Raw genomic sequence first — 20,512 nt, forward strand, 5'->3', positions numbered from 1 at the left:
AAGGTTTCACCATGTTGGTCAGGCTGGGCTCAAACCCCTGATCTCATGATCTGCCCGCCTTGGCCTCCCAAAGTGCTGGGATTACAGGTGTGAGCCACTGTGCCAGGCCTAAAAAATTTTTAGTTGACACAATTGTACATATTTATAGGATATATAGTGATATTTCAATACATGTGTACAACGTGTAATGATCAAATCAGGGTAGCTAATATCCATCATCTCAAAGATTTATCATTTCTTTGTGTTGTGAACATTCAAAATCTTCGCTTGTAGCTTTTTGAAAATATACACTAAATTACTGTTAACCATAGTCACTCTATAGTGTTACAGAACACAGGAAGTTATCCTTCCCATCTAGCTGTTATTTTGTATCCATTAATCAGCCTCATCCTTCGCTCAACCCCTTCCCAGACTCTAATAACCTCTCTTATACTCTCTACTAATATAAGATTTTTTTTTTTTTTTTTTGAGACAAGCTGGAATGCTGCAGCATGATCACAGTTCACTGCAGCCTCAACTTCCGGGGCTCTGGAAGTGATCCTCCTATCTCAGTCTGTCCAGTAGCTGGGACTATATGTGTACGCCACCAGGCCTAGCTAATTTTTTTTTTTTTTTTTGGGAGTGAGTCTCACTCTTGCCCAGGCTGGAGTGCAGTGGCGAGATCTCGGCTCACTGCAAGCTCCACCTCCTGGGTTCACACCATTCTCCTGCCTCAGCCTCCTGAGTAGCTGGGACTACAGGTGCCCGCCACCACGCCTGGCTAATGTTTTTGTATCTTTAGTAGAGACGGGGTATCTTTCTGTGCCTGGCTTATTTCACTTAAAATAATGTCCTTCAGGGTCATACATGTTGCAGCACATGAAAGGATTTCATTCATTTTTTTTTTTTTTTTTTTGAGACAAGAGTCTTGCTCTGTCGTCCAGACTGGAGTGCAGTGGCATGATCTCGGCTCACTGCAACCTGACCTCAGGTGATCCACCCGCCTCGGCCTCCCAAAGTGCTGGGATTACAGTGAGCCACTGTTCCCAGCCTATAGGATTTCATTCATTTTTACGGGAATAATGTTCCATATGTATATATACACCACATTTTCTTCATCCATTCATCTGTTGATAGACATTTAGACTGATTCCATATCTTGGCTACTGTAAATAGCACTGCAGTAAACATGGGGTGCAGGTATCCCTTTAATATACTGATTTCCTTTCCACTGGATAAATACCCAGTAGTAGAATTGCTCAGTGGTATGATAGTGCTATTTTGTTTTGTGAGAAATCTCCATACTGTTTTTCATTAGTACCTGTACTAATTTACATTCCAACCAACATTATATGAGTTCCCCTTTCTCTGCATCCTCATCAGGATTTGTTATTTCTTGTCTTTTTGATGATAGCCATTTTAACTGGAAATAGAAAATATTTCATTGTGGTTTTGATTTAGATTTCTCTCATGATTAGTGATGTTGAGCATTTTTTCATATACTTATTAGCCATTTATATGTCTTTTTTTCTTTCTTTCTTTTTTTTTTTTTTTTTTGAGACAGAGTTTCACTCTTGTTGCCCAGGCTGGAGTGCAATGGTGTGATCTTGGCTCATTGCAACCTCTGCCTCCCAGGTTCAGGTGATTCTCCTGCCTCAGCCTCCCAAGTAGCTGGGATTACAGGTGTATGCTACCACACCCAGCTAATTTTGTATTTTTAGTAGAGATGGGGTTTCACCATGTTGGCCAGGCTGGTCTCGAGGCCCTGACCTCAGGTGATCTACCCGCCTCGGCCTTCCAACGTGCTGGGATTACAGGCATGAACCACCACACCCGGCCTCTACTTCTTCTTTTGAGAAATGTCTATTCAGATCCTTTGCCCATTTTAAAATCACATTATCATTATTATTTTACTGCTGAGTTCTTTGTATATTCTGGATATATAAGTCCCTTGTAAGATGAAAAGTTTGCAAATAGTTTCTGCATTCAACAGGTTGTCTCTTTGCTCTGATTGTTTCTTTTGCTGTGCAGAAGCTTTTTAGTTTGATATCATCTGCTTCTTCTATTTTTTTGTTGTCTGTTCTTTTGATGTGTTACACATACAATTTTTGCCCAGACTAATGTCCTGAAGTGTTTCCCTTACGTTCTCTTCTAGTAGTTTTATAGTTTTGGGTATTATGTTTAAGTCTTTAATTCATCTTGAGTTGAGAGATACCCAGCTTTCTCAGCAAATTAAAGAAGGATCCTTTCCCCAATGTATGTTCTTTGCACCCTTATCAAAAATCAGTTGGCTATAAATATATGGATTTATTTCTGGGTTCTATGTTCTGTTCTACTGGTCTATGGGTTTGTTTTTACACCAATACAAAGCTGTTCTGGTTACTATAGCTTTGTAGTATATTTTGAAGTCAAGTAGTGTAATGACTCCAGCTTTTTTCTTTTCGCTTAGTATTACTTTGGCTATTTAAAGACTTTTGTGTTTCCATATGAATTTTAGGACTGCTTTTTTTCTGTTTCTATGAGGAATGTCATTAGTATTTTGAAAGAGATTGTATCGAATCTGTAGATTGCTCTTGGTAGTATGATCATTTTAACTACATTAATTCTTCCAATCATGAGCATGTGATGTCTTTCCATTTTTAATTGTCCCCTTCAATTTCTTTTATCACTGTTTTATAAGTTTTCATTGCAGAGCTCTTTCATCTCCTTGGTCATATTCCTAGGTTTTTTAGTTTTTTTGGGGGGTAGCTATCGTAAAAGGGATTGCTTTCTCAATTTTTTTTTTTCTGAGACAGGCTCCTTCTCTGTTGCTCACGCTGGAGTGCAATAGCGCAATCACAGCTCACTGCAGCCTCCCATGCTCAAGCGATCTTCTCACCTCAGCCTCCCTACTAGCTGGGGACTACAGGCATGTGCCACCACACCTGGTTAATTTTTTTTTTTTTTGCAGAGATAGGGTTTCACCATGTTGCCCAGGCTGGTCTCAAACTCCTAAGCTCAAGCAATGAACCCACCTCATCATCCTAAAGTGCTGGGATTACAGGCATGAGGCATCACACCTAGCTTTTTGATTTCTTTTTAAGCTAGTTTGTTACTGGTGTATAGAAACACTACTGATTTTTGTATGTTGATTTTGTATCCTGTCACTTTAATGAATTTATTCATCAGTTCTAAATGTGTTTTTTGGTGGCATCTTTTGGTTTTTCTATATAGATCATGTCATCTGAAAAGAGGAACAATTTGACTTCCTCTTTTCCAGTTTGGATGCCCTTTATTGCATTCTCTTGCCTGACTGCTCTGGCTAGGACTACTTCCAGTGCTATCTGAGAAGGAGTGGTCAAAGCGGGCATCCTTGTCTTCTTCCAGTTCTTAGAGAAAAAGCTTTCAGCTTTCCCCCATTCAGGATGAGTTAGATGTGAGTTTGTCACATATGGCCTTTATTATTTTGAGGTATGTTCCTTCTATACCTAATTTATTGAAGGTTTTTATTATGAACAGATGTTGAATTTTATCAAATGCTTTTTCTGCATCCATTTAGATCATCATATGGCTTTTGTCCTTCATTCTGTTGATGTGATGTGTCTCATTTATTGATTAGCATATGTTGAACCATCCTTGCATCCCTGGGATAAACCACACTTCATCATGGTGTATTATCTTTTGATGTGTTGTTGGATTCAGTTTATTAGTATTTGGTTAGGATTTTTTGCATCTATGTTCAACAAGAATATTGGCTGGTAGTTTTCTTTTTTTGTTGTGTCCTTGTCTGGTTTTGGTATCAGGGCAATGCTGGCCTCATTGGAAGAGTTAGGAAAAATTCCTTTGTCTTCAATTTTTTGGAATAGTTTAAGAATTGGTGCTAGTTTTTCTTTACTATTTATTGATTGATTGAGACAGGGTCTTGCTCTGTCACCCAGGCTGGAGTGCAATGGTGTGATCTTGACTCACTGTGCAGCTTTGACCTCCTGGGCTCAAGTGATCATCTTGCTTCAGCCTTCCATGTAGTTAGCACCACAGGTAGGTACCACCATGCCCAACTAATCTTTTATTTATATTTTTTGTAGAGACAGCGTCTCAGCATGTTGCCCAGACTGGTCTCAAACTTCTGGCCTCAAGTGATCCTCCTGACTTGGCCTCCCAAAGCACTGGGATTACAGGCACGAGCCACCACATCCGACCTAGTTGTTTTTTAAAGATTTGGCAGAATTCAACTAATAAAGCCATCTGGTCCTGGGGTTTCTTTGTTGGGAGGCTTTTTATTACTGATTCAATGTTGTTACTTATTATTAATCTGCTCAGGTTTTCTATTTCTTCCTGGTTCAATCTTGGTGGTTGTTTCCAGGAATTTGTCCATTTCCCCTAGGTTTCCTAATTTGCTGGCCTATCATTATTTATAATAGTCTCCTACAATGACCTTTGTATTTTTGTGGTATCAGCCTCCTTTTTCATTTCTAATCTTATTTATTTGGGTCTTCTCCCTTTTTTTCTTGTCTAGCTAAAGGCTTGTCAATTTTTTTCATCTTTTCAAAAAAACACAACACTTGTTGCTTTTCTGTATTGTCTTTTCAGTTGCAACTTTATTTATTTCTGCTCTTTTTTCTTTCCTTTTACTAATTTTGGATTTGGTTCGTCCTTGCTTTCTAGTTCCTTGAGGTGCACCATTAGGTTGTTTATCTGACGTTTTTATTTTTTTTATTTTTTTGAGATGGAGTTTCTCTCGTCACCCAGGCTGGAGTGCAGTGACGCGATCTCGGCTCACTACAACCTCTGCCTCCTGGGTTCAAGGGATTCTTCTGCCTCAGCCTCCCGAGTAGCTGGGAGTATAGGCGTGTGCCACCATGCCCAGCTAATTTTTGTATTTTTAGTAGAGACAGGGTTTCACCATGTTGGCCAGGCTGGTCTTGAATTCCTGACCTCCCTCAGGTGATGCATCCGCCTCGGCCTCCCAAAGTGCTGGGATTACAGGCGTAAGCTACTGCACCTAGTGATGTTTTTCTTTTTCTATGTAGGCATTTATTGCTATGAACTTCCTTTTTAGTATTGCTTTTACTGTATCCCACAGGTTTTGGTTACATCTTCATTTTTTAAGGGACAGTTCAAATGTAACCTCATCCAGAATCCTTCTCTAATCCATCCCCTCTTCCCTGGAACACCTACTCTATCTCTGAGCTTCCAGGGCTTAATGGCACTAGATATTCTCTGCCATACATTACAGCTACAATTTCTCTTCCTTTCCAGACTGTGTGCATCTATAGGGCATGATCTGTACTGTCTCCACAGCTCTCATGCCAGGGCGTGGCACGTTCTGTGTACTCAGTACACGACTGAAAAAGTACAGCAGAGGTTCCTCTTCAAAGACCTTCCTCCCCATCTAATTAGGAATAAATAGTAACTTCTCTTAGAAGTAAAATGTATTCAAAGACCTGTGCTAACATTTTTAAATATCTGCTAGCCATAATAAAGAAATCAATGTACTTTATGTTCTTAGTTCCCACAATTTAGCCTGAATATTTGCCCTGGCATGCTTATACTGGTTCAAGCAAGCATTAGGTCATGGCCTGTTCCGCTTCCTTATTTGAAGGTGTTTTTACCTTTCTCAGCATTCCACAAGTTACTTCCTCTTTCCTTTGTTCTCTGCCTTTGCAACTCTTTTAAAAAGTTCTAAGTTACTAGCCAATCAGGACAAATACAAAATAGCTAATGGAAATTGGACACAGCAATAGGATGGACATGTCAGGTTACAAATGACCCTGTCTCATTTGTTCGGTGTACTCTCGTGGCAAAACTGCTGGCGAGTGTACCCTTTCTACAGGAAGTATAAAAACGGCCTTGCTGAAAAAATTAAATTTATGTTCAAGTGCTATTTCTTTATGGCACCGGGAAACAAGCATTTCAACCAACGACTATAAAGATAATTCATGGTGTAAATCAGGAGGATGTTTTTTCAATATCCTTGTATATCTGGTTTTTAGTTACACACAGAAAAACCAAAAGTTTCTTACACAGGGAGACCAAATAAAATTATAACTGAAGTTTCAAAGAAAAAAAGATCTAGAAGATGGCTTAAAAATTTTCTTGACAGTCTCTGAAAAAGTTGTCTGTAGAAACATAATTTACACATTCTAAACTGCCACATAGGAAGGGTAATGACAAAAGTTATATCTATCCAACTTGGGACAATATACATGAAGATTTTATCACTTTCTAATAGTTTTCTTTTTTAAATTTATTTTTAATTGATAATATGTGTTTATTATGTATAACATATTGTTTTGAAATATGTATACAGTTGGACCTTTGTATCTGGGAGTTCTGCATCTGCAGGTTCAACCAATCTTGGATTAAATATATTCAGAAAAAAAAAACCCACAATAAAAAATAACAATCCAACAACAACAACAACAACAACCAAACAATATAGTATAGCAACCATTTACATAGCATTTACATTATAGTAGGTATAACAAGTAATCTAGAGGTGATTTAAAGTACACAGGAGAATGTGTGTAGGCTATATGCAAATACTGCACCATTTTATATAAGGCACTTGAGCATTCCTGGAGTTTTGGCATGGGATGAGATAACTGTACATTGTGAAATGGCTAAATTGAGCTAATTAACAGATGCATTACTTCATGTATGCATCTTTTTTTTTGTAGCGAGAACATTTAAAATCTACTCTCTTAGCAATTTTCAAGAATACAGTATATTATTAACTACAGTCACCAGGTTGTACAACAGATCTCTTGAACTTATTCCTTCTAACTGATCCAATGGTTTTCATAGTATAAAGCTTAAAAGAGTGGAAAGCTTATGTTAATTACTTTAAAAAGTAATTAACCGTGTATTTATACAAAGAAGGACTCAGTGTAGAAGAGAGGAGCTGTTATCTCCACATTCAGATGGAGAAAGGCATGGTGGAGTAGAGTGTGCTGGAACACTAGTGTAAGTCAGCAGGGCTGGCCAGGATTACAGGACAGGCTGGTGCCCGGGCATGATATGTGCCACACTGCTCTGTCAACTGACTTCCACACAGGAAACAGCATTAGCTATCCATCTGTCCTTCCACCTCCTTCTATAACACTGATAATTAAGAAGAAAGTACCAGCATTCAAGAAACTTAGGGCTGATTCTTTAACAATTACTCATCCACCCCTGAATGCCAGAGGCACAACAAGGATTTCCTCTGCTTCCCTTTCCATACCCTGGCAGTCAGGTGACTTAGCTAGAGAGCCTCAGTCAAGGTCACTATTCAGGGCAAAAATCACAGACGATACTCTGGGCCAGCATGAGGTGATTCATGTGCAATGCCTTACGAAGGACAGGGGGAAAAGATTTAAAAAGGCCAAAAACCCAAATGCAAACCAAACCCAACCAAAAAAAAAACACCCTAAAACAAAACACAAATCAAGGGTGACAGCCTATGGGAAGCTTTAATATCAAGCTACTCTAATGACTGTCTTCCCATGAGATAAAAAACCGCAGGAAACTGTAAAGTCATCAATATATGCATAACACCACCGATAGGAAAATATTTCCCATGTGAGTCTGAATCATGCAGTAGTGCACTTTCATGGTGGCAGGCACTGTCATATACTGAGCAAGTCTCCACCCTTTCTACTCTTCTTCCTATCTACTGCCACAGATCTCCAAGGAAAGTTGGAGAAATGTCTAAAACGCATACACAGCTGTGTCTGGGCACAATTGCTGCATTTATTAGATTTTCAGCAAGTCAACTATCACACCCGTGGACATCTGGTTTAGTGTCCCCTCCTTATCCTGGCCACCTATTTCTGGCACATGCTTTCACTGATTCTTTCTGCTGTTGTTTATGCATTTGACGAGCACTGACTCTCTGTGCCAGGGATGCAAAGGCAGCTCATTCACAGCCCTTATCCTTGAGGAGTTCTGCTCCTAACTGGAAGAGTGCATTGAAGACTTCCCTAACCCTCTCTCTGAAGCTGTGAACAGCACTTCTCTTTCCTGCTCCTCCAGGAATACTCCCTACCGGCCCCAGGGGCACATTCCTGAGAGTGGGAGGTACTTCTTCCTTCTTCTTTACATTTCCAGTGCCCAGAATGTTTGTTAAACTGAACACATGCAGGATTGAACAAACATGTATTTACTGAATGCTCACTACGTGCCAGTCACTTCATAGACATTATTTCATGCTCTCTAAGCAAGGTAGACACCTAATCCTTATTTTTCAGTTGAAGACTCTGAAAATCAGCAAGATTGGTTCAATGTTAGGATGAGACAAGTACGGGGCAGGATTGGGCCTTATGAGGAAGAACCATAGTCTCTCTCTTTTTTTTTTTTTTTGAGACGGAGTCTCAACGTGTGGCCCAGGTTGGAGAGAAGTGGCACAATCTTGGCTCACTGCAAGCTCCGCTTCCCGGGTTCACACCATTCTCCTGCCTCAGCCTCCCAAGTAGCTGGGACTACAGGCGCCCTCCACCACACCTGGCTAATTTTTTTTTTTGTATTTTTAGTAGAGACAGGGTTTCACCGTGTTAGCCAGGATGGTCTCGATCTCCTGACCTCGTGATCTGCCCGCCTTGGCCTCCCAAAATGCTGGGATTACAGGTGTGAGCCACCATGCCCGGCTCATAGTCTTTTTTTTAAAAAAAATGTATGTATGTATGTATGTATGTATGTATGCATGTATTTTTGAGACGGAGTCTCATTCTGTCGCCCAGGTTGAAGTGCAGTGGTGCCATCTTGGCTCATTGCAACCTCCGCCTCCCGGGTTCAAGCAATTCTCCTGCCTCAGAATCCTGAGTAGCTGGGATTACAGGCACGGGCCACCACGCCTGGTTAATTCTGTGTATTTTTAGTAGAGATAGGGTTTCACCATATTGGCTAGGCTGGTCTCGAACTCCTGACGTCAGGTGATCTGCCTACCTTGGCCTCCCACAGTGCTGGGATTACAGGCATGAGACACCACGCCCGACCACCATAGTCTCTTTTGTGTGGCACAGAAAAGAAAGCTTCTTGGAAGAGGAGGTGATGCTTGAAAGGCTTCTCAGGAGTTCACAGCTGTCCAGGCAGCCATGGTCTGGCTTGACACAGACTGATCTGCCTTAGTTTGTTACTCTCAAACTACTGCATATACTTTCATTAATGAGAGTAGTTAGTCTCTTCACCTACCTGTTGGCAAGGGTAGCATCTGGTTCAATTTTCTCTGTGGCACCAACCCTTCATCAACAAGCATCTATTGAGGCTCTCAGTATGCCAAGCAGCACGCTACTTTTGTGCAGGTTATCTGCTAGTTTATTAGTTCCAAGCCAGAGCCTGTCTAAGGTAGGAAGTCTATATTATAGCAAATGTGTATGAAATGCAGAATTAATACTTACAGGTATTCACATGCTATTGAGAAGGGCTATATAATGCCTGATTCTAGAGGCCTGGCTTCAGGAATAGATGGGAATGAACTGTAATTAGCATATCAGGTGTTCACCTTTCTAAAAGCTTAAAAGGTTAGTTCTTTTAAGCATGTTAAAGAAGTTTCTTGAGATTGGAATTATCATTCTTTCACTTAACACCTCCTTTCTTTAAGATGCCTACCAAGTGCCCAGTCTCATTATCCAGAGCATTTGTTAATTTAACAGGCTTGGCCAGGCATGGTGGCTCACGCCTGTAATCTTGGCACTTTGGGAGGCCGAGGCAGGTGGATTACCTGAGGTAAGGAGTTCATGACCAGCCTGGCCAATGTGGTGAAACCCTGTCCCTACTAAAAATACAAAAATTAGCTGGGCATGGTGGTGGGCACCTGTAATCCCAGCTACTCAGGAGGCTGAGGCGAGAGAATTGCTTGAAACCGGGAGGAGGAGGTTGCAGGGAGCGGAGATTGTGCCACTGCACTCTAGACCTGTGCAACAGAGTGAGATGTCGCAAAAAGACAGTAGGATTGCTCAAGCTCAGAAATTCAGGGGTACAGTGAGCTATGATTATACCACCATACTCCAGCCTCGGCAACAGGGCAAGCCTCCATTTCTAAAAAGTAAATAAACCTAGGTTCTGTGATATTATTTTAATTAAAGGTTAAAAAGAAACTAATCTTGGCAAGCCTCAAAAACCAGTTTTTTTTTGTTTTGTTTTGTTTTTGAGATGGAGTTTCGCTCTTGTTGCCCAGGCTGGAGTGCAATGGCGCAATCTCGGCTCACCATGACCTCCACCTCCCAGGTTCAAGCGATTCTCCTGCCTCAGCCTCCCGAGTAGCTGGGATTACAGGCAGGTGCCACCACGCCCGGCTAATTTTGTATTTTTAGTAGAGACGGGGTTTCTCCATGTTGGTCAGGGTGGTCTTGAACTCCCGACCTCAGGTGATCCGCCCACCTCGGCCTCCCAAAGTGTTGGGATTATAGGTGTGAGCCACCGCACCCGGTCCAAGGACCAGTGTTAATAAACGTACAGTAGAAGTGAGGTGGGGGCAGGGGGAAGCTACTGATCACAAACGAGAAACTACCACACACAAATTAATTTTATAGCTTTTAGTCTCTCGGGACCCCACATCTGAAGAGGGGTTAGGCAGCCAAGTGTTTCGGTATGGGGCTTGAGGATAGTGATTTTGGGATTCTGAGCTTCTGAAACTCTGGGGCACTGCTCACATATAAGCACAAGGGGGTTTTGCTTCATGGTAATTTAGGTCAAGCTTCCTTGAATTTCGATGAGGCAGCTGGAGTTTCTTGAAAATATTCTCAGCTAGATTCAGAATAATTCTTTCTCCTCTTCCCTTTTGTGGGGACTTTATCTCAAGTGTCTGTTTCTGTCTCACTGGAAGACTTAATTTAGGGGTCCTTCAGACCCCTAAATTCACAGTTGAGGAAAATGACTTCTGCTGCAAATAGAGACCTCTGCTTTATTTGTCATGGAGAACAAGGAACTCAAATGAGAGATCCAAGACATCCTTGTTTTCATGCAAATGGTTCTATTAGTTCAACAGAAGGAAATGAAAAAAAAATAGGGGCCAAAAAACAGAGAAGAATTATCTCTGCACACAGAGTATCAGCTGATCTTTAACAATGTCTTCTAAGAGCTCCATTCTAAACATTATCAGTTTTCCAAATGTAAGTGCATGTGAGCTGAGCTAGCTATGGGATATCGCACACTTCAAATCCCTTATAAAAGTCATAAGAAGGCTGTACTCCCTATGTCTCAGTAGCAGACAGGCCAAATCTCTGAATTTGATGTCCTGCTGTGAACAGCCATGAAGAACACTCTTGGTTTTTGTAGGGAGGATTTCTATTTTCAATTATGGGCTTTTTTTGGGGGAAGTGGGGAAAGTACTCTATCCTTAGATGACCACGGTTGCTGTGGCCAAGTCTCAAACACTTGTTTCAGCAGCTGGAACACTAAATAAATTTAGTCTTTGTCTTCTGGGTCTTTGATAAAGAGCTAGTTAGAATTTATTCAAGGCATGAGAGATATGCTTGGCACAAAGTCAGACAGTATATATTATGAGTTTCTGTGTCCCCCTTGAGATAAAATTACAGAAGGGGGTGGAGGGAAGTGAGGGGATCTCTTGACCCCCAGGACTCTGGTGTTGTTTTCTCCTATAAACCATTTTCAGGACTCTCAGTGACCCAGAGGCTCTCTGAGCAGGCATAGGCTGTGCCTGTCTAGACAGGTCCCCACTGCTATGTTGGTAACCACACTCAGGAGATGTGAAATCTTTCAGTCACTTTTTCCATTATTGTATTTTGTCTGGAGGCTTCTCACAGTCCTCTGTAGGGTGCAGAAAGAGAATCTCTGCTGTACGTCAGACTGCTACCCTGATGGGGAATGCCATTACCCACAGGGAAGCAGCAACACAGCATTCTTACACTATAGACCTGCAGCTTGATATGTGAGTGATTTATAAACATACATTTTAGTACAATGTATGGAATGGTAAGAAAACACTGGTGGGTTAGACCTTTGGCTTACATGCACTATTACCGTGTGGCCACTGGTTATCTTTGAGGATAGCTGTTCATGCCAAAGCATTATTTTAACTTTTCTCTATTACTTTATGATCTATGAGGCCATTTGGGGTCTCTCTAAGAACACAGCTCCCATTTATAACACTATTTCAATAGAGAATAAGCTCTGAAAAAACACTGTTTTGAATAAAGCTCACATTTCCCAGAAAATAGCCCTAGTGTGATTCAAATAGGCATGGCATTGTGTAGCAAGAGGCCATGAAACCTGTGGGAGCACGAGCTGAGCACACAGGGAGAACCCTGCATTTGGATTCACTGGCAAAGACCAAACTTGAAGCTACAGCTCTGGGTACCTCTCAATTATCCCTACTGGCTGGGGCAACACTTTAATGTTAGCCTGAGGCACCAGCCCTGTGAGACATTTGACAACTCACAGCACAACAACCCTCCTATGAGTGGGATTCCTCGTCTGGGCACATTGGCTCAAGCCTGTAATCCCAGCACCTTGGGGGGGGTCAAGGCGGGAGGATCAGTTGAGTACAGGAATTCAAGACCAGCCTGGGCAACATAGCAAGACCTCATCTCTACCAAAAAAAAAAAAAAAACCCAAAACCTGGGCATGGTGCCACACACCTGTGGTTCCAGCTACTTGGAAGGCTGAGGTGGGAAGATCAGGATCACTTGAGCCCCTGGAGATGGAGGCGACTGAGCAAGACCTGTCTCAAGGGAAAAAATAAATTCCTCTCCAAGTACTGTCTCTGGAAAAATGATCCTCATTAGAGAGTACAAGAGAATGGGCTTTGGTCCCACAGAACCTGGGTTAGAATCCCAGGCTGAGAGCTACAGGCCAATTACTCAGTATCTCTGAACAAATCCCCTAACCTACACGATGCCAGTAACTGCATAATAGTACCTACCTCATTTTGAGACAATCACAAAAGAAGTACTAGGCGTAGAGCCTCTCATAAGGCAAGTGCTCCATAACTATTGACTTGTATTACTAGCGTCTTCAAAAGAGTGGCATTTTAATGTAGAGAAAAGTAACCTTCCAGAAAACTGAAACTCCACTCCACATTATAAAAAGTACACGTTCTGGAGCCACGTGGACCTCAGATTGCATCTCAACTTTACCTCTTACCAGTGGTGTGACCTTGGGCAGGTCAGTGTACCTCACTGAGCCTTGGTTTCCTCTTCTGTAAAATGGGCACAAAAGCACATACTTCACAGGATTGTTGTAAGGTTAACACAAATAATGCACAAAGAGTGCCCACAGCACTGTCTGTCCTGCTCTTGGTACCTGGCAAATGGCATGGTCCCTATTTCAAGCTGCTCCTGACAACACGATCCACGCCACTCAAATGTACCTTGCAATTCTTACCTCAAAGCTGGCTAGACTATCAGCTCTGAGGATGGAGTCAAAAGCCCTTCTCAAAGCCCATACCTTTCCCGGCGTTTCTAGGAGGCAGAGGGGGAGCCTCTGTGGTTGGTGATGTGGGCGAGTCTGTGCTTGTGGAAACGAAGATCTGGTTGGTGAAGGCTCCGTAGGAGAGCCGCTGTTTGTCCCTTGGAGTGCTGAATCCTGGCAGTGCCAGCTTGTCCTGGGGGGAGATGCTGGAGGAGTGGCAGAAGCTCTGAGGTCTGGGTGAGCGCTCTTTCTTGATAGGGCTTGGCTGCCAGATGAAATAAGAAGGTGACATAATAATCAAGGACCACCCTTCATGTGTACAGAGGGCCTCCGCAGGGCGGGCTCAGGTGGGAATCTGGGTTCCTGTGGCTCTCTGAGCTTTATGAGGTCAGCCACAATGAACCTCACGGTGCTGACACAGTACAAGGGAAGGATCTAGATACCACACTTTCATATCGTTCACCACGATGAATACACTAGTGAAACACTGGTTAGGATCAGCAGCAGTGTCAGAAGCACAGTAAGGTCACAGGTAGATTTAACCTTTAATAAGCAAATATCTGCAGAATGCAGGACTTTTTCAGCAACATCTGAATAGTATTTCCACCTATTTCTAATTTGCTACATTAAGTTTTCTTCCCCGCTCAACCCTTTAACGTTGAAGTTCTCATTCTTTGCCTCTTTTCTCATTTTATATCCCCCTGCAAAGTAAACGGATTCACACCCATTGCCCCATATACAATAATGATTTACAGATCTGTAAATCCAACCCCAATGACTTGTGTTCCAAACCAATGGCCCAAGAGGTGTCTCTGCTATTTGCGCTTGTGGTGATGGCATTAGGATCCACTCAACTGCCCAAGTTAGAAACCTCAGTGTCACCTGGAATCCCTGGTTCCTGCATTCACCTTGGAAATACCCCTTGAAGCCACTCCTAGCGCAGGTGCTCACCAGCTCCCACTGCAGCTCTAGCCTCCGGAATGGCCCCTTCTCCAGTTTCCTTCCTCCAGTCCATTTTCCACACTGCAGCCAGAGCTGGTGGGAAACCTTGCTCTTTAGACAATAAACCTCTGTGGGCTTCTGACTGCTTGCACAAAAACCCAAAGGCCAAACCTGCCCACAAAGCCGTCCTGATCTGGTTTGCCTGACTCTATAAGGCAGCTGCCTGCCTCTCCCCACCCAGCCAGGTGAATGCATCTCACACACAGCGCTTCTCTCCATTCCTCAGACATCCAGGCTCTACCATGACTCCTTCCCTTGGCACATGGTGTTCTGGAATGATGCATTCCACCCCACTTCTTTCCCTGGCAAGCTTCTACCTATCCTTAGAAACCCGCCTCCAATGTCCTTGAGAAGGTAGACCGAGGCAGCTGCTTGGTCCTCTGAATACCTATACCTCTCAGGAATTTTTCCAAACTCTTATAACGATTATCACATTGTATTATAATTTATTTCCTCTTAAAGTTGCTAAGGCCTTGAGGACCTCTTTGGCCATTCCTTACATCCTGCCTGTGACAGAAGAAATGTCCAATACATAGGCAATCAATTAATGCATGAATGAACTTTCAGAGGTAGTTAACTGCTTATAAGGAAAACTCAGTGAGAACTGGGTTTAATCCTCCAAACTGTCTTTTACTAGCTGGGAGACTTTAGACAAGTTGCTAAATTCTCTTTGTAAGTTTTCTCTTCTGTAAAATGGGGATAACAACATCCCTTATATACTTTTTTTTTTTTTTCTCTGAGACAGGGTCTCACTCAGACACCCACACCCAGGCTGGAGCGCAATGGCACGATCTTGGCTCACCACAGCCTTGAGTTCTTGGGTTCAGGTGATTCTCCCACCTCTGCCTCCCGAGCAGCTGGGACCACAGGTGTGCACCACCACGGCCAGCTAATTTTTGTATTTTTTGTAGAGAGAGGGTTTCACCATGTTGCCCAGGCTGGTCTCAAGCTTCTGGGCTCAAGCAATCCACCTGTCTCACCCTCCCAAAGTGCTGGGATTACAGGTGTGAGCCACAGCACTCGGTTGTGGACTTTCAATAAAGATGACCTAAGATAACATAAGTGCTTAAATCTGTCTAATCCATATTTAATGAACATCATTCCTTAATGATGGGCATACATTCTGAGAAATGTGTCAGGTGATTTCGTTCTTGTGTGAACATCATAGAGTATACTTACACAAACCTAGATGGGAGAGCCTACTACACACCTAGGCTATATGGTATAGCCTATTGCTCCCAGGCTACAAACCTGTACAGCATGTTACTATACTAAACGTTGTTAACAACTGTAACACAATGGTAATGACTTGTGTATCTAAACATAGAAGAGGTAAAATAAAAATATGTTATATAAGATTAAAAAATGGTACATCTATGTAGGACACTTTCTATAAATGGAGCTTGAAGGACTGGAAGCTGTTCTGGGTGTGAGTGAAGGGCTAGGACATTATTGTACATTTTTATACAACTCAGTGCAATAGGTTGGTTTATATCAGCATCCCCACAACCATCTGAGGAATGTGTTGCACTACGGTATTATGACATCTATGGCATCACTAGGTGATGGCTATTTTTCAGCTCCATTTTAATCTTACATGGATCCCCATTGAGTATGCAGTGTGTTGTGGACTGAAACGTTATTATACGGTGCATGATTATGTTCAATAAATAACAACTGTTATTTACTTACTAATTACTTGTTTTGAAGGTTAATTTTATTTGTTTACTTTTTTTTTTTTTTTTTTTAAGATATAGGGTCTTGCTCTGTCATTCAGGCCAGAGTGCAGTAGTATGATCGTAGCTCACTGCAGCCTCAAACTCCTGGGCTCAAGCAATCCTCCTGCTTCAGCTCGTCAAGTAGCACCACCACGTTTTACTGATTGATCCATTTACTTTGTAGAGACAGGGTCTCACCATTTTGCTTAGGTTGGTCTCGAATTCCTGGTCTCAAGCGATAGTTCTGCCTTGGCCTCCCAAAGCGCTGGGATTATAGGCATGAGCCACCATGCCCAGCTTCATGGTTAATTTTATGTGTCAACAGGCTACAGTGTCCTGGTGTTTGGTCAAACACTAGTCTGGATGTTGCTGTAAAGGAATTTTTTAGATGCAATTACCATTTAAATGAGTAGATTTCGAGTCAAGGAAACTACCCTTCATGATGTGGGTGTGCCTCACCTAATCAGCCAAAGAAAGGCCTTAAAAAGACTGAGGTCCCCCAAAGGGGAAGGAATGCTGCCTCCAGACTGTCTTTAGCCTGAAGACTGCAACATTAACTCCTGCTGGGATTTCCACCCTGCTGGCCTGCACTGTGCATTTTGAACTTGACAGCCCCTTCAATCACGTGAGCCAATTCCTTAAAAAAAATTTCTCTGTATCTCTCCCTATCCTGTTGGCTCTGTTTCTCTAGAGAACCTTAATATAGCTATTAAATGATGCCCAATAAGGACTGAACAACATAAATGGCCCTGATATATCGGATCATAAAACCACAATCAATCAATCTCACCAAAAATGGATCTTGTCTACACAGAGTAGAAAAGCTGGGGTAGTTGTTGAGGAATTCGAGGACATAATTTACACTCACTTTGTCATCCAGATCATCATCACTCTCATCTATCTCCTCCTGTCGAAGATTCCACTCATATTCTACGTGGACGTGTGGATTGAACTTTCCAGATTTAGCCTGGGAAAGCTGGAAGGAACAGCAAATATGCACCATTTTAATTTAAATGCTGAAACATCCCAATATTATACAAACACTGAGCAAATCCCACCTTATTCCTAGTTTTCAATGAATCATCTGTAGGTGTACTATAGGCAACACTCTGATTAGACAAGCTGCATTGCTATGTGACAGGCTCAAGAAGAAATGCAAACAATTGCAGGCAGAGCCTTCTTTATTTTGATGACTTGTCTCCAAAATTAAAAGCTTTCTTCTTATTAAATGGGCCTCAAACTTGCAAATTCCTGGCTGAAAGGCAAAACGAGTCTTTGAAGTTTAAGAGGTAGGCTTTTAAGGTCCCAGTCCAATCTGTGGCCCCATTTTCTCATTCATAAAATGGGAGCAGGGATAACTGTCTCAAAGGATTCTTTTAAGAATAAAAAGGCCCAACTGGTGGGCCTGGAACCTGGCACTTAGTGGAAACTCAAGAGAATCACACTAATGTGAAGGCCCTGACTTGCTAAGCAAGAACTAGTGGGGTCAAAAACGGTGCGTGTGCACAGGAAGGGGAGGGGCTGGGAGAACAGTGTGTTAACATTTTGAAGACCACTACGCTCTGAGCTTTACTTGCCCAATTTTTGGAGCAGCTTCTCAAATAATTCTTTACTGTTAAGCTGCAGAGAAAGTCTAATGGTCTGGCAAATAAAAAGCATGACCTCAATCCACAAGTCGATCTGGTAATAATACTTGTGTAATGCCTTTCACCTCCTTTAACTGCATTCCAAAAACATGTGGATGACAAATTTATCATTTTACCACTTTTTCTAATGTAGCACATTGCTCATCTGATTTTCTTTAGCCAGTGTTAAAAAAAATGAATCTGCATTTTTAATATTCAATTCTAGCTTCTCAGAATGACACTTTTAAGGCAGCCATGTCTAATAAATCTCCTATGTCCATTTTTGCTTACCAGATCTTCACACTGGGTAGCTTTTAGTCTCTTCGCTATGTCTAGGGCAGTTTCTCCAGCCTGGTTAACTGAAATAGGGAAAAAATTAATTTGTATAATTATCTAGGGAACACCTTAAGAAGGCAAGGAACAATAATCAAATTACAATGTACCATGCAACACACGCTTACTACAGTCATGAAGACACTGGGACACACTCTTACCTATATCCACAGTGGGCTTGCTCCTGAGCAAAAGCTTCAAACACTCAGGTTTACTGTACAAACTACAGTAGTGTAGAACTGTATTTCCCAGGGCCGTCTGCTTATCCAGGTTCCCACTGAAAAATTAGATGATTATTAGAAAAAAAATGACTTACTTTATAACTTAAAACTATAGATTAGCCACTTATTTTTGTGCTGACAACTGAGTCAAATTTGAGACCTAATTATTAAAATAGAGAAAATTATGATGTTTCTAACCTAGATTTATAAGCAATACAGTGATAACAGGCAGCATTTATTTAGAATGCCAGGTCCTATGGGACAAACACTGTTTCTTAACGTTTACATGTATTAGTTCACTGAATCTTTACAACTATCTGATGGGGTAAGTACTAATAATAACCTCTTTTACAGATAAAAAACCCTGAAGCGCAGAGAGGCTGAAGTGCTTGCTTTCAAGATTTTCAAGATAGGGATGGTGAGGCAGGGATATTTGAGCACAGGTAATCTATCTCTGGAGCCAATGCTTTGAGCCACTATACTATATTGTCTCTGAGGAAGAAACGTGGACTTTTATACAATTTGGCTTGTGTCTATGTACCATTTTTCCTGTATGGGTTCAAATCCCCTCACTATTTTGCTCTTCTTCTTTAGATGAGCTCTAGTTCCTCCTCATCATCTGTTGCTTACAGAACAGATAAAGAATCCAGCAAGTCCAAACTTCCTATGTTCACTCTTATACTTCCATCAGTATATCCCAAACTTGAATGAGCTATTGATCCAGCCACACACATTGCTGCTATCTTATATTAAATTTAGGAACAATGAAAACTCACAAATCTGGTTGACCTGTGCTGTTAAATCTTCTCTCTTTTAACCTCTCCTAACGGTTAGGAAATGTGTCTAATCTGTGCAGCAGATTTTTGGATACAGACATAATTTTACATTTATAAAGGCCAAGAGATGGCAAACTACAGCCTGTAGGCCATATCTGGTTCACTGTCTGTTTTTATAAATAAAATAATAAAGTTTTATTGGAATACAGCCACACTTGCTTGTTTACACATTGTCTTTGGCTGCTTTCACGCTACCATGGCAGAAGTGAATAGCTCTGACAGAGAGACTTCATGCCTGCAAAGCCAAAAATAATTTTTATATCTAGTGCGATACAGAAAAAGCTTGCCAATTCCCGATCTAGGTCACTGATAGGACTGGTTTGTGTTAATTTATAAGGAATATTCAGGCAATTCAATAGAGAAAACAAAAATGATACCAGTTTTGTACAAGGAAGTCAACCAAATGGAGAGATGTCTGGTCTGCAGTTCGGACGGCAAGGTGAAGGGCTGTCTCCCCAAGCTCCTAAAAAGGGAAGGAAAAGTATTAAGTAAGTTGATAATATGCTCTGCCAAGGGAGGCTTCATATATATCAGTTGCCCCCAAGTAAGGAGCACACCTTTTCACTCTCATATTCTCTTGATTTAGACATGGCCACCCAATGTATAAGAATCTCATTATATGGTATAATGTTAAAATAAGTCACCTTTTAAACTGATTTTCCACATTACTTTTTATCCTATGATTTTAGTGAGGCCTTACCTGCCCAGGTTCCAGCAGTGGTTCCATTAGCTCTACCCCCTCTGCATAGACTTGAATTAGTGCAAGTAAATCCCTGGATTTGATGGCCTCAAGCAATTCATTTAGTTTAGCTGATGAAGTTGAACAGGTCTTCCTTGAAAACCTATGATCTACATACTTTGCCGTGATATATTCTTTTCGTACAGTCCTAAAACAGAATAAAGAATTTTTATTTTCCAAGTGCTAAGAAAGGTTTACATTTTTCTGACAAACATTTCTCTTTGAGAAGTTATTTTAGTTAAGATATGCTTCTTTTCACCATTCAAATAAACCAGGTTTTAGATCAAATTACTCCAACAGAGACAGAATAAAGAAAATAATATATGTTTACTAATATATACAAGTAATAGATATAGTTACAAAGTAAACGGGCACATAAATCACAGATTTCTTTTTCACCTTGACCAACAGCATGAGAAATCAACTATTTATAAATACTTCAAACTCTGATATATAAGCATATGAAGAAATTAAAAAATTTAAGAAGTTAAACACATTCTGAAAGACCAGTTAGAAGTTTTCAGAGCTTTACGGAAAAGATTTTAGTCGTCTGATATAACTCCCTATTTTTTATTTTATTTTGTAAAATTTTTAAAAGGATGGGGTCTTGCTATGTTGCCCAGGCTGGTCTTGAACTCCTGAGCTCAAGCAATTCTCCTCCCTTGGCCTCCCAAAGTGTTGGGATTACAGGTGTGAGCCACTGTACCCGGCCATAACTCTATTTTATAGG

At 41.4% G+C, this 20,512-nt stretch overlaps 1 protein-coding gene across 3 annotated transcripts in view; it reads right to left on the minus strand.

Annotated features, from left to right (window-relative positions):
- ASAP1 (ArfGAP with SH3 domain, ankyrin repeat and PH domain 1) overlaps nucleotides 1-20,512 on the minus strand; it is a 387,469-nt gene that overhangs the window by 44,889 nt on the left and 322,068 nt on the right. For all 3 annotated transcript variants that reach the window (XM_058444654.1, XM_058444652.1, XM_058444653.1), the window contains 6 exons: nucleotides 19,744-19,930; nucleotides 19,421-19,506; nucleotides 18,148-18,263; nucleotides 17,945-18,012; nucleotides 16,897-17,004; nucleotides 13,345-13,573 (listed from right to left, as the gene is read on the minus strand). In XM_058444654.1, coding sequence (XP_058300637.1) covers nucleotides 13,345-13,573; nucleotides 16,897-17,004; nucleotides 17,945-18,012; nucleotides 18,148-18,263; nucleotides 19,421-19,506; nucleotides 19,744-19,930 — 794 coding nt within the window. The remainder of the gene's footprint in view (nucleotides 1-13,344; nucleotides 13,574-16,896; nucleotides 17,005-17,944; nucleotides 18,013-18,147; nucleotides 18,264-19,420; nucleotides 19,507-19,743; nucleotides 19,931-20,512) is intronic.

Source organism: Hylobates moloch, unplaced genomic scaffold (genome assembly GCF_009828535.3).
Source record: "Hylobates moloch isolate HMO894 unplaced genomic scaffold, HMol_V3 SCAFFOLD_9, whole genome shotgun sequence".
Lineage (NCBI taxonomy): Eukaryota > Metazoa > Chordata > Mammalia > Primates > Hylobatidae > Hylobates > Hylobates moloch.